We start from the raw sequence: 17,019 nt of genomic DNA on the forward strand, positions 1-17,019 counted from the left end.
TGACGTGCTGTCAGTGGATTGAATCAAGGCATGTGAAGCGTCTGGGGTAAACCATGGAAAGCTGTGTAGGTATGTATATTTGCGTGTGTGAACGTATGTATATACATGTGTATGGGGGGGGTTGGGCCATTTCTTTCGTCTGTTTCCTTGCGCTACCTCGCAAACGCGGGAGACAGCGACAAAGTATAAAAAAAAAAAAATATATATATATATATATATATATATATATACATATATATATATATATATATATATATATATATATATATATATATATATATATATATATATATATATATATATATATATATATATTTCTTTCTTTCAAACTATTCGCCATTTCCCGCATTAGCAAGGTAGCATTAAGAACAGAGGACTGGGCCTCTGAGGGAATATCCTCACCTGGCCCCCTTCTATGTTCCTTCTTTTGGAAAATTAAAAAAAAAAAATGTATGTATGTATATACGCATATATATTGCAAGGATCACAATTTTGCGCTTGATCAAGTATAATCCTATGAGTTCACAGGGAAAGTGAAACACGATATGTTCCCAAGCGCGCTTACGTGTGATAATCACATCATCAGGGGAGACACAAGAGAGAAATATAACAGTCAGTTGATATACAACGAAGAGACGTAGCTCGGACGTCTCCTCGCTGTATATCAACTGACTTTTATATTTCTCTCTTGTGTCTCTCCTGATGATGTGATTATTACACGAAAGTGCACTTGGGAATTTATCGTGTTTCATCTTCCCCGTGGACTCATAGGAATAGATATATGTATGAATGAGTGTGTTTGTATGTATGTATGTATGTATGTGTGTATATAATCTAATCGAGTAGCTTTTCATTCCAAAGGAGTCCATCATTTTCCTCCTACTGATCATAGCGCAGCCTTGAAGCTGCAGAAGTACCAGAAAAGGTATTGTATTATTCCATAATTAATGATTATGTACAAATGAGTCTTATCTGTGTGTGTGTGTGTGTGTGTGTGTGTGTGTGTGTGTGTGTGTGTGTGTGTGTGTGTGTGTGTGTGTGTGTGTGTGTGTGTATATTCGTCTATTTATCTATTTCGGATGTCTAAACACGTTATATCTTATACTCATATAGGACTTTTACTTCCCAAGTAAGGTGCATCTGTCGTGAGTGCTGGAGATAACGGAGGCGTGTGGGTGTGGCCCCTGTAGTCTCCAGGGTGAGGCAGGTATATAAGGTGGTGCGGGTCGACTTCCAGCATCACACTCACCTCAGCCTCCACCATGATCGCTCCTAAGGTAAGATCATGCATCGCTCGTCCACCTGGCTTGTGTAGATAGCTGACACTCTGTCTATTAGGTCTGGAGACCTTGTGCTCTTGTCTAACTCCATCGCCATCGATATTGGAGAAAAAGATGTGTAGATTTTCAGTATTTTTTCGATTTTAGATTTTTTCAATATTCAGCTCTTCAAGAAGTATAGTTTGCACTGTGTCTACGTGAACGAGAGTGACAGACTACGTGAACTGAAAATCGTATTTGAATGTGTGTGTGTACGTTTCAAAAATAGATAGCATACACAGATACACACACACACACACACACACACACACACACACACACACACACACACACACTTACATGGCAGTGATCGAAGAATATTCCTTTTAACTACAATCTTATGGTGGACATGATGCTGTATTCCGTCTCTGAATGTGTGAAACAAGTTCGTCCAAAAATCTACGTTCTGATAACTTGGAAATGTCCTCTGAGATTGTTCCAGGTAGCTGCACGAGCTGCATATCTGTAACCAGATTCTCTTTTGGCCAGCTGAATTTTGTAATTACGTACGTAATGGTTATCGTTAGTATTATCATTATTACCATTATCATTATCATTTTCATTATTATTATGAATATTACTGTCGCTGTTGAATTCAGAGACATCCATAATGACAGTGATGACAAGAAATAATATTTTCTTGGTGATCAAGACGCTGGTATACGTAGGAAGCATATAATACGGTACAATACGGTATAATTCGGTACAATACGATATAATACGGCTTGGCCAATTGAGGCCATATCTTCCATTTTTGCTGTTATACTTCTTTGCGTTCCAGTTTCAAGTCTGCATCTCTTAGCAATCCCACACTCTTTCTTGGTCGCGCTTAACCACAGGGAGGGGACCAGTCCAGTGATACAACTGAAAAAGTTTGATAGCAAAGTTACCGCACCGTAGTGCTTGTCACCCCAGCTACCGTCCTCAGCTGAGAGCTTTTCTTAACTGTCTGCGCGTGACGTGACTCGTCCAGTCGTGGTACCAACCGTGCAATCTTGTCACACCTCCTTACAACGACGGGGTTGAGGTCACCATCAATATTATGCGGCACGGTGGCTCTCTCTCTCTTTCTACGTCTACGACTCTGAACCAGGTGTTCGCGAGCACAATGGTGTTCTCTTGATCTTGTAAAAGCGTTCACCAAAAATGACTCAAATCGGTGTTCGCGAGAACCAATTTGGGAGTCCCTGCTCGAGATTCATATGAGATATTCCCCTCGCTTAATTTTCTGCTCTTGCCCTATTCAAATAAGCCACTGGTGCTGCCTGGCTGACTCTATTTCCTTCGTAAATACCGTCAGTTCCTTCGTCAGGCACACAGCTGCACTGATGCCTCCTGTGGTTCACATGGTAAGGGAGATGATAGCAGGTCGCAGTGCTTAACCAAGAGGAGGTAAGTCACTCTACGTAAATACTTCAAAATCTAGTTTGTCTTACGTTTGGTTATGCAGTTACTGTGCCCCACAAGGGAGAGAGAAAAAGACGAGCGTTTTTCCCATACGATTAAATCTAGTCCATTATATTTAGCAGTAAGTGGTTGCTAAACGTCACGGATACATGGGCCGCTGGAAATCAGACCCGCATAGATTCAAATCCTGGTCATGTCAGCCGGTACACAGTCCAACCAGCTGTTCGTCCTCCCCTGATGGCTTGTCGATAATACAGATACCTGGCATAGGCAAGGGTGTGCGTGCGTGCGCATGCATACACAGGAGTTTAGATATGGTTCATACATACAAGGTTGAGAGACGGGACAACACAAGTGTAAAACTCTCACCCAGCAACACACGAATAGTAATCACAACTGGTAATCACGCATGACCACAATCATGCAACACTCATGTGCTCCTCCTATAAGGTTACTTTGCTGGTTGTTTGGGGTGTAGGCCTATCACTTACCAGGGTCACTGAGGCCGTCACTGTCAAATCACATCCACCAGCTGACAAAAAACTCCAGCGCCTTCTTCAGGGGTTAAGGATAATCCTATGACGAAAAACACTCCCACTGTACATGTGGCCCATACTCTAAGAAAAGTCTAAGTGATATGAGATAAAACAAGGACTCCCAGCAGAACAATCTTGGGGACAAAATGCTATGAACAAATGAGATTCTCTCATCCCATTATATTGTAGACTGTAGTGTGATAATAGCAGCTGGCAGACGTAAGGATATCAGAGCCACTCGACGTTGGTCTTTCAATCAAGTATTCTTGATACAAGGGATAATAATTTTACTTTACTTCCAAGTTGCTTAAATCCTTTAATGCAAATGTTGCCTTCAGCAACAATAATACTATAAAGATTATCTTAATCAGGAACTCACCAGAAAATTCTCCTGGGTGCATCTATAAAGAGCAATGTAAAATTTGTGATAAGTTTTATGTCGGTCAGACTGGTAAGGATCTTTCTGTTAGACTTAAGCAACATAAATGTAGTATAAGAATAGGACAAGAATCAAATGCCTTGTTTAATCACCTTCAAAACTACAATCATTGCATTGACTGGAGTAATACCATCTCAGTTATTAACTCTAACTCCAGTACCACGAGAAATATCATTGAATCTATTATCAAATACATAAAGAATTATTACCTTGATATTAGCGAAGGTCTATACAAATTGGATAACTTCATTGTTAATAAATTTTGTAAACAATTCCCCTTCTTGTCCACATAAAAAGTTAATGATGCGCTCTTGTCTGTCTTTGACAATCACGTGTTTACAAAATGGCGTCCAAGCTACGTCTCTTCGTTGTATATCAGCTCACTTGTATTTCTCTCTTGTGTCTCCCCTGATCATTTGATTATTACCCGAAAGTGCACTTGGGAATTTATCGTGTTTCATTTTCCACGTGGACTCATAGGAATTTATATATACGTATATACGTATATACGTATATACGTATATATATATATATATATATATATATATATATATATATATATATATATATATATATATATATATATATATATATATTTTCTTTCTTTTCTTTCGTACTATTCGCCATTTCCCGCGATAGCGAGGTAGCATTAAGAACAGAGGACTGAGCCTTTGAGGGAATATCCTCACCTGGCCCCCTTCTCTGTTCCTTCTTTTGGAAAATTGAAAAAAATGAGAGGGGAGGATTTCCAGCCACCCGCTCCCTCCCCTTTTAGTCGCCTTCTACGACACGCAGGGAATACGTGGGAAGCATTCTTTCTCCCCTATCCCCAGGGATATATATATATATATATATATATATATATATATATATATTACTTTGTCCCTGTCTCCCGCGTTAACGAGGTACCGCAAGGAAACAGACGAAAGAATGGCTCAACCCACCCACATACACATGTATATACCTACACGTCCACACACGCAAATATACATAACTATACATCTCAACGTATACATATATATACACACGCAAACATATATATATATACACATGTACATAATTCATATTGTATGCCTTTATCCAATTCCATCGCCACCCCGCTACACATGAAATGACAACCCCCTCCCCCCTCACGTGCGCGAGATAGCGCTAGGAAAAGACAACAAAGGCCACATTCGTTCACACTCAGTCTTTAGCTGCCATGTATAATGCACCGAAACCACAGATCCCTTTCCACATCCAGGCCCCACAGAACTTTCCATGGTTTATCCCAGACGTTTCGCATGCCCTGGTTCAATCCATTGACAGTACATCGACCCCTTTAAACCACATCGTTCCAATTCACTCTATTCCTTGCACGCCTTTCACCCTCCTGCATGTTCAGGCCCCGATCACTCAAAATCTTTTTCACTCCATCCTTCCACCTCCAGTTTGGCTTCCACTTCTCGTTCCCTCCACCTCTGACACATATATCCTCTTGGTCAATCTTTCCTCACTCATTCTCTCCATGTGACCAAACCATTTCAAAATACCCTCTTCTGCTCTCTCAACCACACAATTTTCATTACCTATTATTACTTACTCGATCAAACCACCTCACACCACATATCATCCTCAAATATCTCATTTCCAGCACGTCCACCCTCCTCCGCACAACTCTCTCTATAGCCCACGCCTCGCAACCATATAACATTGCTGGAACCACTATTCCCTCAAACATACCCATTTTTGCTTTCCGAGATAATGTTCTCGACTTCCACACATTCTTCAACGCTCTCAGAACTTTCGCCACCTCCCCCACCCTATGATTCACTTCCGCTTCCATGGTTCCATCCGCTGCCAGATCCACTCCCAGATATCTAAAACACTTCGCTTCCTCCATCTTTTCTCCATTCAAACTTACTTCCCACTTGACTTGTCCCTCAACGCTACTGTACCTAATAACCTTGTTCTTATTTACATCTACTCTCAGCTTTCTTCTTTCACACACTTCACCAAACTCAGTCACTAGCTTCTGCAGTTTCTAACACGAATCAGCCACCAGCGCTGTATCATCAGCGAACAACAACTGACTCACTTCCCAAGCTCTCTCGTCCACAACAGACTGCATACTTGCCCCTCTTTCCAAAACTCTTGCATTCACCTCCCTAACAACCCCATCCATAAACAAATTAAACAACCATGGAGGCATCACACACCCCTGCCGCAAACCAACATTCACTGAGAACCAATCACTTTCCTCGCTTCCTACACGTACACATGCCTTATATCCTTATATATATATATATATATATATATATATATATATATATATATATATATATATATATATATATATATATATATATATATATATATATATATTTCTATAAGTCCATGTCGAAAATGAAACACGATAAGTTCCCAAATCCTCGTTGACTCGTAGGAATATATTTGATAACGCGCAAAATTGTGAATCTCCCTAATATATATATATATATATATATATATATATATATATATATATATATATATATATATATATATATATATATATATTTTTTTTTTTTTTTTTTTTTTTTTTTTTTATACTTTGTCGCTGTCTCCCGCGTTTGCGAGGTAGCGCAAGGAAACAGACGAAAGAAATGCTCCCCCCCCCCATACACATGTATATACATACGTCCACACACGCAAATATACATACCTACACAGCCTTCCATGGTTTTCCCCAGACGCTTCACATGCCCTGATTCAATCCACTGACAGCACGTCAACCCCGGTATACCACATCGCTCCAATTCACTCTATTCCTTGCCCTCCTTTCACCCTCCTGCATGTTCAGGCCCCGATCACACAAAATCTTTTTCACTCCATCTTTCCACCTCCAATTTGGTCTCCCTCTTCTCCTCGTTCCCTCCACCTCCGACACATATATCCTCTTGGTCAATCTTTCCTCACTCATTCTCTCCATGTGCCCAAACCACTTCAAAACACCCTCCTCTGCTCTCTCAACCACGCTCTTTTTATTTCCACACATCTCTCTTACCCTTACGTTACTCACTCGATCAAACCACCTCACACCACACATTGTCCTCAAACATCTCATTTCCAGCACATCCATCCTCCTGCGCACAACTCTATCCATAGCCCACGCCTCGCAACCATACAACATTGTTGGAACCACTATTCCTTCAAACATACCCATTTTTGCTTTCCGAGATAATGTTCTCGACTTCCACACATTCTTCAAGGCCCCCAGAATTTTCGCCCCCTCCCCCACCCTATGATCCACTTCCGCTTCCATGGTTCCATCCGCTGCCAGATCCACTCCCAGATATCTAAAACACTTCACTTCCTCCAGTTTTTCTCCATTCAAACTCACCTCCCAATTGACTTGACCCTCAACCCTACTGTACCTAATTACCTTGCTCTTATTCACATTTACTCTTAACTTTCTTCTTCCACACACTTTACCAAACTCAGTCACCAGCTTCTGCAGTTTCTCACATGAATCAGCCACCAGCGCTGTATCATCAGCGAACAACAACTGACTCACTTCCCAAGCTCTCTCATCCCCAACAGACTTCATACTTGCCCCTCTTTCCAAAACTCTTGCATTTACCTCCCTAACAACCCCATCCATAAACAAATTAAACAACCATGGAGACATCACACACCCCTGCCGCAAACCTACATTCACTGAGAACCAATCACTTTCCTCTCTTCCTACACGTACACATGCCTTACATCCTCGATAAAAACTTTTCACTGCTTCTAACAACTTGCCTCCCACACCATATATTCTTAATACCTTCCACAGAGCATCTCTATCAACTCTATCGTATGCCTTCTCCAGATCCATAAATGCTACATACAAATCCATTTGCTTTTCTAAGTATTTCTCACATACATTCTTCAAAGCAAACACCTGATCCACACATCCTCTACCACTTCTGAAACCATATATATATATATATATATATATATATATATATATATATATATATATATATATATATATATATATATATATATATATATATATATATATATATATATATATATATATATATATATATATATATTTATATATATATATATATATATATATATATATATATATATATATATATATATATATATATATATATATATATATATATATATAAATTAGCTTAAGTTCGGTAACCAGTTAATTGACCACCCTCTAAGGGAGGATAAACAACCGGATTGACTGTGGAGCGACTGCCACAGCCAGGGTTCAGAATTATGTGCCCGATCATGGGCGGCCCGCGAATGGATCACATTTAGCAACACTGACCGATACACGACGAAGAACCACTGCCTCCCTCAAGTTCACGTCTCTCACAAGAAACCTTCTCATTTCTCGACTCTTTTTAGAGGATGCTATCATGATGATGAAAGTGCCAAACGTCAATAGCTTCCAAGAGAATAAGGGATTTGAAAATAATAGAAGTTAAGGAGAGAATTACTTCCAGACTATATTACTAAACCCTACCCTCCTACCCAAGATTCTTTTTCTGTAGGGTTCTTACTGCGCTACGAAGCCAGCCACATCCACTAGGTGGTGCCACAGATTATGAAGTTCAATTATGTGTATATTGTATATTTCTTTGTAGTGAGAGTACACGAGAGTCGAGGAGTAGGTTGTCAGCGTCTTCACTATGCTGTATCTTGGGTATCAGCGGTCTTGCAATATGTCGCGCTGGTATTTCAAATATTGGAGAGATAGGTAGTATCCATATCTCACACCCAGCTAACCTGTCTATTTACCTTTCTAAACCTAATGACTTTGCTTTGATTCACATTTATTCATAACCTTCTCCTTTCGTACACTTTCCCAAACTCAGACACCAGCTTCTGCAGTTTCTCATTCGAATATGCCTCTAGCGCCGTGTCATCAGCAAACAACTGACTCATCTCTCAGGCCGCCCTCACTCCCAACAGACTGCATACCTCCCGTCCTCTCCAAGACTCTTGCATTTACCTCGCTCACCACCCATCTCGTAAACAAATTCAACAGCCACAGACCCACCTTCAATCTTCTCTCGACCTACTCGCATCTACTCCCACGCACACCATATGCTCTTGAGGAAGATTCCTCACTGCTTCTAATAGCTTTCCTCCCAACACCATATGTTCGTAAAACCATCCAAAAAGCATGTCTATCAACCTAACGAAATGCTTCGTCCAAATCCATAAATGCTACACACAAAGCATTCTGTTTCTCTAAGTATTTCTCACACACATTCTTCAAAGCAAACACCTGATCCATACGTCCTCTACCACTCCTGAAACCACATTTTTCCTCCCCAGTCTGATGTTCTGCGTATGCCATCATCCTCTCAATTACTACTCTTCCATGAACTTTCCAGTCACATTCAACAAACATATAACTCTGTAATTCGAACACTCGCCTATATCCCCCTTGTCTCAGTCATCTCACCATGATTCGTACATACATTGAAAATCCTAAGTAAACAATACACCACACAGTTACTCTCTTTCTTCAGGTATTCAAGCGCATTACCATCCACTCCAGCCACATTACTACATTTCATCTTATGCAAGGCTTTTACCTCCTCTTCTATTTTCACCAAACCATTTGTCATAATTCTCTCACTTCGCATACTTCCCTGATACAAACATCCTACATCTGTCACTCTATCATCAAACACATTTAATCATCTTTCATAGCATTCAATCCGTCTCCTCTTCGCCTCATCACTGCCTGGTGCCACTTCCCCATTTGCCCCCTTCATCGATGTCGCCATTTGTTCTCTTGCTTTTCTCACACTATTAGCCTCCTCCCAAAATATCTTATTCACCCTAAAGTTAGCTGATACTTGCTCACTTCATTCTCATTTGAACTCTTTTTCAGCCCCTCCACTTTCCTTTTGAATTCCTGCCGCATTTTCTTGTAAACGCCTTTCAATCACTCGCACCACATCCTAGCAGCAATAACACTCATACGCCTTTCTTTTCTCTTTCGCCAACACCTCTGCGTCGTCAACCCAACATTCACTACCCTTTCTCACCTACCCAGAACTATCTTCCACACGCCACACACTCTCTCATATGTCAACTCTGCTTCCCTAAATACATTCCATTCCTCACCCATTACCCTAGCTTCGTTATTCTCACCCTCTCCCAGTCTACAGTCAGTCTCTCCTAGTGTTTCTTTACACAAGAGTCTTTTCCAAGCTCACTTATTTCCATCACCGTCTTTTTACCCTTAACCTTTCCTTTTTTTCCTCAAAACCTCTACCACTCTTTACTCTCGTCTCCACCAGGATATTAACAGAAATCCTACCATAACAATTACATCCAAGAATCTTTCTGCACGTCTATCAGTTACTAAGTAATCCAACTTACCCACGTATACTTACGTATGTTCTTTTTAAACCAGATATTCCCAATCTGTAGTTATTTTTCAACACAACTCGACAAGCTGTTCATGATTTCCATTCACCTTACTGAATAACCCTCACCCCCATCTATAATCTCGACTGCCACATCACCCACTTTCGCATTCAAATCATCCGATTTCTCGCATCACAACTGCTCACTTACTCACTCAATTGCTCACCAAAACACTCGCCTCTTTTCACCATTCTTCTCAAGACCAGGTGCACAAGCACTAATAATCACCCAGCTTGCGTAATCTATTTTCATTCTCACTCACATCAGCATGGGGCTCACTTCCTTACGCTATTTTATACATTCTCACAACTCCTCCTTCGTCAGAAGTGCTACCTCTTCCTTAGCTCACGTCCTCACACTTCCCTTGAGTTTACTCCTAAAACATTTCCAAAGTACTCTTCCCCTTGACCTTTAAAATTTGTGTCACTCAGGGCCAAGACATCCAGGTTCCAATCCTCCAACATACTACATAAGTTTCCTTTCTTCACATCTTTTTTACATGCAAACACATTCAGACAGCCTGAGACCTCGATGAGGATGACCACTCCTCAGTTGGCTCGTTCTTCTGTTCCATCTTTTAGATATTGAAATACAAGGAGGAGTAAGGGTCCAGCCTCACTCCGACCCCTTTTACTCGCCTTCTACGATACGCAGGGAATACATTGATAGTATTCTTTCTCCCCTATCCCCTGGGACATGTATAATGATGTAATGCAGACATGTATAATGTCGACAGATAATTAGATATAGATATTTGTATGAGAACAATAGCATGAAACAACAGCCTTAGAGAATCTGTGAATGAGTCGGTCAATTTTGAACAATTCTGTCCTGAGTGTGCCACTCTGCCTCGTGTATACTAATCCTGTTCGATTGATTTCCTTTCAGCTGATCCTCTCCCTAGGCTTCCTAGCCACCGTCTTTGGCGACAAATCGCACCATGTGACAGTACACCATGGAGGAGGTGGAGGAGGTCACCATGGAGGTGGTGGCGGTGGTGGCGGTGGTATTGTTATCCACGGTGGTGGTGGTGGTGGTGGCGGCGGTGGCGGAGGCTACGGCGGTGGAGTGCATGGTGGCGGCGGTGTGGGCGGAGGCCACGGAGGAGGAGGAGGAGGCGGAGGTCATGGCGGTGGCGGTTATGGTGGTGGTGGTCATCACGTCTCCTATTACGTAGGTCTTCCCTAAGTACTCATTGCAAGGGAGAGGTTTGGATACTCACTTTCGTGTTAGGGGGATGTTTGATTCTGAATGTAAGGAATGTATGAATTTACATTCGTGATACACACTAGTACTCCCACTGTCGAGGGAATTATACCACATGATACAAGCCACTGTCTACAGTGACAAGATGATTATATTACGTGATACACGCCACAACTAACAGTTCAAGAGAATCATATCGCGTGATACACGCCACTGTTCATAGTGTCAAGGGCATTATATTACAGGATACATGGCATTGCTCACACTGGAAATTATATCGCGTGATGCTCACAGAGGAGATAATACTACATGACACACGTCACTGTTCACAGTGAAAATTTTACAGCTTGGTGAAATAATTGGTCATAACACCTGTATAACGCAACAAGAAAATCCTGGAAAACTATCACAGTGAGGAGAGTTGAACAACACATTAAAAATGCCTGTATTATTGACAGTTGTAGGTGACCCCTCACTATAACAGCAAGATATGCAATACTAAGAACAAAGCCAGATGTAGCTACATGTCACTAGTTACGAACCTGGAAATGTTCACAATGCAAAAACAACACTATGTTAAACTATGGCCCTTTACTCATCATACAATGAATACTTATAGCAACATAGTAATAGCACGTCATCTTGCAGGTTCTATAGCAGCATCATACTAACACATCATAATGCAGGTTCTACATATAGCAACATCATCCTAGTAAGTCATAATGCAGGTTCTACTTATAGCAACTTCATACCAGCACGTCATAATGCTGTTCTACTTATAGCAACATCATCCTAGTACGTCATAATGCAGGTTCTACTTATAGCAACTTCATACCAGCACGTATAATGCTGTTCTTCTTATAGCAACTTCATACCAGCACGTCATAATGCTGTTCTACTTATAGTAACATCATACCAGCACGTCATAATGCTGTTCTACTTATAGCAACTTCAGACCAGCACGTCATAATGCTGTTCTACTTATAGCAACATCATCCTAGTAAGTCATAATGCAGGTTCTACTTATAGGAACTTCAGACCAGCACATCATCATGCAGGTCCTGATTCTGATATCATGAACGAGTAGACAGTAATTACCAGTTATTCAAATGACGTTCCGTTTCGCTGCAGGCTTCTCCTCACTACACCTACGACTACGGTGTCCATGACGACTACAGCGGCACCAACTTCGGCCACAGTGAAGCTCGCGATGGCTACAAGACCCAGGGGAAATACTACGTCCACCTGCCCGACGGTCGCATCCAGGTCGTCAGTTACTACGCCGACGAGCACGGCTACCATCCCCACGTCTCCTACCAGGGCGTGGCCCACTACCCCCACGTCGTCTCAGGCCACTACGGAGGATATCACTAGATGCGTATACTGTGAACCATATGTGAACATATTTTGGTATATCTCCTGTCTCTACGAATGTCCCTGTTAGTCTTTAGTCTTTTCTCACCTAAAACATCTACTTGAGGCTGTTTCTCTTCAGAATATATTAACAAATTGACAATATGTTTTATTGGTATCCTGTTTTCTTGAAGCAGTTTTAGGACACGTTAGAGTTGGAAGATTTCTTGTTATCTGTATATTGGTTTTAAGTCTCTATGAGTACAGAAAGTGAGCAATTGTAAGTCCAAGATAATCCTGTTTTCATAGTATTCTTCAAGTTTACTGAACGTACGGATTTCCCTCTACATATAAGTTTTCCTTTTAGTACCATATACCTTTCAGTTCTATTTTCAACAAAAGTAAGTTTCTTATGAGCTACTCGGTGTCTGAGATAAGGTAGATCTTAAGTTAGAATTATAGGTAAGTGCAATGAGCAATTTATGAATGTGTAAACATAAAAAACATTTAAACAGAGTACCATCCGTCATAAAGCAACATAACGTGTGAGTTAACGTAGCGACCAGAACCTGTTTCCACCGTAGCACAGTTAGCTTAACTTTACCCACATTGCAATGGGGAATATGAATATGATTAGCGTAATACTGCCATCTACATTCACCGTAATCTAAGAGTGGGGCATTAATATAGCGAATAGTAACCATGTGTTCAACAATGTAGGAAATGACGTCTGGTATGATGAATGGTCACCACATGTTGGGCACTGACTCGCCCAGGGAATGGCCACGGGTTCACCTAGAATATCAAAAGTACATAGAAGAGCGCACGCAGCTGCTCTGATAAGTAGGTAATAGCGACAGGCTGGAGCTGAGAGAGCGCAGAAGAGAATAACAAGAAGATGGTGTAAATCAGGTTAGATATATGTCTGGAATTAGGGTATCAAACTGAGGTCAAGAGGCGGACTACATTCATAGGAACGAGATAAAGGACTGGACGACAGAGACAATCATATCTCTCGTTAACTAGTTTACCATAGTTCGCTAATTACATGCTGAGCAGTGAACAAAACAGTGCCTAACAATGATAACACAAACACAGATTTCGATTCTGTGTGTTCCTTACGAAAATGTAATATAGCGCAAGGAAACAGACGAGGAATGGCCCAACCAACCCACATACACATGTATATACATAAACGCCCATACACGCATATATACATACGTATACATTTCAACGTATACTTACATATATAGACACAGATATATACATATATGCACATGAGCATATTCATACTTGCTGCCTTCATCCATTTTCGACGCCACCCTGACACATGAAATAGCATCCCCTTCCCTCAGCGAGGCCACATTCGTTCACGTTCAGTCTCTGGTTGTCATTTGCAATGCACCGAAACCACAGCTCCCTTTCCACATCCAGGCCCCACTGACCTTTCCATGCTTTACCCCAGAGGCTTCACATGCCTTGGTTCAATCCATTGACTCCATCTTTCTACCTAAGATTTGGCCGGTCTCCCGATTCCCTTTGTTACCTCCATTTCTGACACATATTTTTTTTGTCAGCCTTTTCTCACTCATTCTCTCCATATGTCCAAACCAATTCAATACATCCTATTCTGTTCTTTCAACGATGCTCTTTTTATTACAACACCTCTCTCTTTCCCTTCCATTATTCACTCGACCAAACTAACTCAAACATTTCATTTCCAACAAATCCACCCTCCTCCGCGCAACCCTTTCTATAGCCCATGCCCAGCAATCATACGATATTGTTGGAAATATTATTCTTTCAAACATACGCATTTTTGCTCATCCATAAACAAATTAAACAATCATGGTAACATCACACACCCTTGCCACAGCCCTGCCTTCTCTGGGAACCAATCACTCTCCTCTCTTCCTACTGATTACACGCCTTACACCCTTGATAAAAACTTCTCACTGTTTCTAGCAGCTTACCTACCACACCATATATATTCTTACGACCTACCACAAAGCATCTCTATCAACCCTGTCATATGCCTTCTCCAGATCCATGAATGATACATACAAATACATCTATTTTTCTAAGTATTTATCACATACATTCTTCTAAGAAAACACCTGATCCGCATATCCTCTGCCACTTCTGAAACCACACTGCTCCTCCCCAATTTGATGATCTGTACTTGCCTTTACCTTCTCAATCATTGCCCTCCCATATCATTTTCCAGGCATACTCAACAAACTTATGACTGTACTTTGAGCACTCACCTTTATCTCATTTGCCTTAATATAATGACACTATACATGCATTCCTCTAGTCCTCAAGCACTTTACCATGATCCATACATATACTGAATATCCTTACCAACCAATCAAGAATACAGTCACCCCCCTTTTTGACAAATTCAACTGCAATGCCATCCCATCCAATCCCGTCGCCTTGCTAGATATCATCTTCTGCAAGGCTTTCACCATCTCCTTTCTTTTTCACCAAAATACTCTCACTTCGCATACCACCACGACCTAACCACCCTACATATGCGACTCTATCATCAAATACAATTAACAGACATTCCAAATACTCACTCCATCACTACCTATTATCACATCCCCATTTGCTCCCTTCACTGATCTCTCCATTTGTTCTCTTGGCTTTCGTGCATTATTTATTTCCTTCCATAATATCTTTTAATTCTCCCTAAAGTTTAATGCTACTCTCTCACCCCAACTCGCATTTGCCATCTTTTTCAACCCCTGCACCTTCCTTTTAACCCTGGCGAAGATGGCAAAGGTAGTGATGAAGCAAAGAGGAGAGGGAGTGAGCATTTTGAAAGACTGTTAAATGTATTTGATGATAGGGCGACAGATGTACGGTGTTTTGGTAGGGGTGGCATGCGAGATGAGAGTCATGGAGATTGATTTGGTGAAAAGAAAAGAAGTGTTGAAAGCCTTGATAAAGATGAAATGCGGCAAGGCGGCAGGAGTGGATGGTTTTGCAGTTGAATTTAGTAAGAATGGATCATGGTGAGATCTGAGAATTGGCAGAATGCATGTATTGTGCCATTGTATAAAGGTAAAGGGGATAAGGGATGATTAGGGATGTAAATGCGAGTGGCGAGTACGCAGTCTGCTGGGAATGAAAGGTCCTGAGAAGGGAGTCAAGTGTTTTTTGCCGATGATACAGCACTGGTAGCTGATTCGAGTAAGAAACTACAGAAGTTGGTGACTGAGTTTGGAGGAGTGTGTGAAAGGAAAACGATGGGAGTAAACGTGAATGAAAATAAAGGTTATTACGTTCAACAGGGTTGAGGACAAGTTAGTTGGAGTGTAAATTAGAATGGAGAAAAATTGGAGGAAGTGAAGTGTTTTAGATATATAGGAGTGGACTTGACAACGAATGGAATCATGCAAACGGAAGTGAGTCGTAGGGATGGGGAGGGGGGCGAAACGTCTAGGAGTGATGAAAAATGTGCTGAATGAGAGAACGTTATCTCGGAAGGCAAAAAGGGGTATTTGAAGGAATGGTAGTTCCAATAATATTATATGGTTGCGAGGCATGGGCTATATATAGGGTTGTGCGGAGGTTGGTGAATGTGTTGGAAATGAAATGTTTGAGGACTATATGTAGTGTGAGGTGGTTTGATCGAGTAAGTAATGAAAGGTTAAAAGGGATGTGTGGAAATGAAAAGAGAGTGGTTGAGAGAGCAGAAGAGTATGTTGAAATGGTTTGGACGTATGGAGAGAATGAGTGAGGAAAGGTTAACAAAGAGGATATATGTGTCAGAGGTGGAGGGAACAAGGAGAAGCGGAAGACCAAATTAGAGGTGAAAGGTTGGAGTGAAAAAGATTTTGAGCCTGAACATGCAGGAGGGTGAAAGGCGTGCACGGAATAGATGTGGTATACTGGGGTTGACGTGCCGTCAATGGACTGAACCAGGGCATGTGAATAGGGAGCTACATTCACAATACAATACTAATGAAAATATCTTAATCAAAAACTAGTAAGAAAATTTTGCGGGCTGTATTTACAGAATACCTTGTGAAAGCTGTGATATGCTTTATGTTGGACAGACTGGTAAGGATCTCTATGTTAGACTTAAGCAACATCAATATAGTATGAGAACAGGACACTAATCAAATGCTTTATTTAGTTATGTTAAAAGTCACAACCATTGTATTGGCTGGAGTAACGCTAACTTAGTTATCAACTGTAACTCCTTGATCAAGAGATAGATCATTGAATCTTTTCTTATTGAATACACAAAGAATAGTAACATGAATATTAGTGAAGGTCTATACACACTGGATAGCTTTATCGTAGGCAAAAATTCTTAACA

The 17,019-nt window shown here is 41.0% G+C and overlaps 1 protein-coding gene across 1 annotated transcript; it reads left to right on the forward strand.

Moving 5' to 3' along the window:
* Window positions 1-1,204: 1,204 nt before the first annotated feature.
* On the forward strand, window positions 1,205-12,846 carry LOC139756808 (uncharacterized). Its single transcript, XM_071676613.1, has 3 exons — window positions 1,205-1,277; window positions 11,013-11,297; window positions 12,462-12,846. Exons 1-3 carry the CDS (start codon window positions 1,263-1,265, stop codon window positions 12,702-12,704), a joined length of 543 nt encoding a protein of 180 aa, XP_071532714.1. The 5' UTR covers window positions 1,205-1,262; the 3' UTR covers window positions 12,705-12,846.
* The last annotated feature ends 4,173 nt before the right edge of the window (window positions 12,847-17,019 follow it).

This window comes from Panulirus ornatus, chromosome 23, assembly GCF_036320965.1.
Source record: "Panulirus ornatus isolate Po-2019 chromosome 23, ASM3632096v1, whole genome shotgun sequence".
Classification (NCBI taxonomy): Eukaryota; Metazoa; Arthropoda; class Malacostraca; order Decapoda; family Palinuridae; genus Panulirus; species Panulirus ornatus.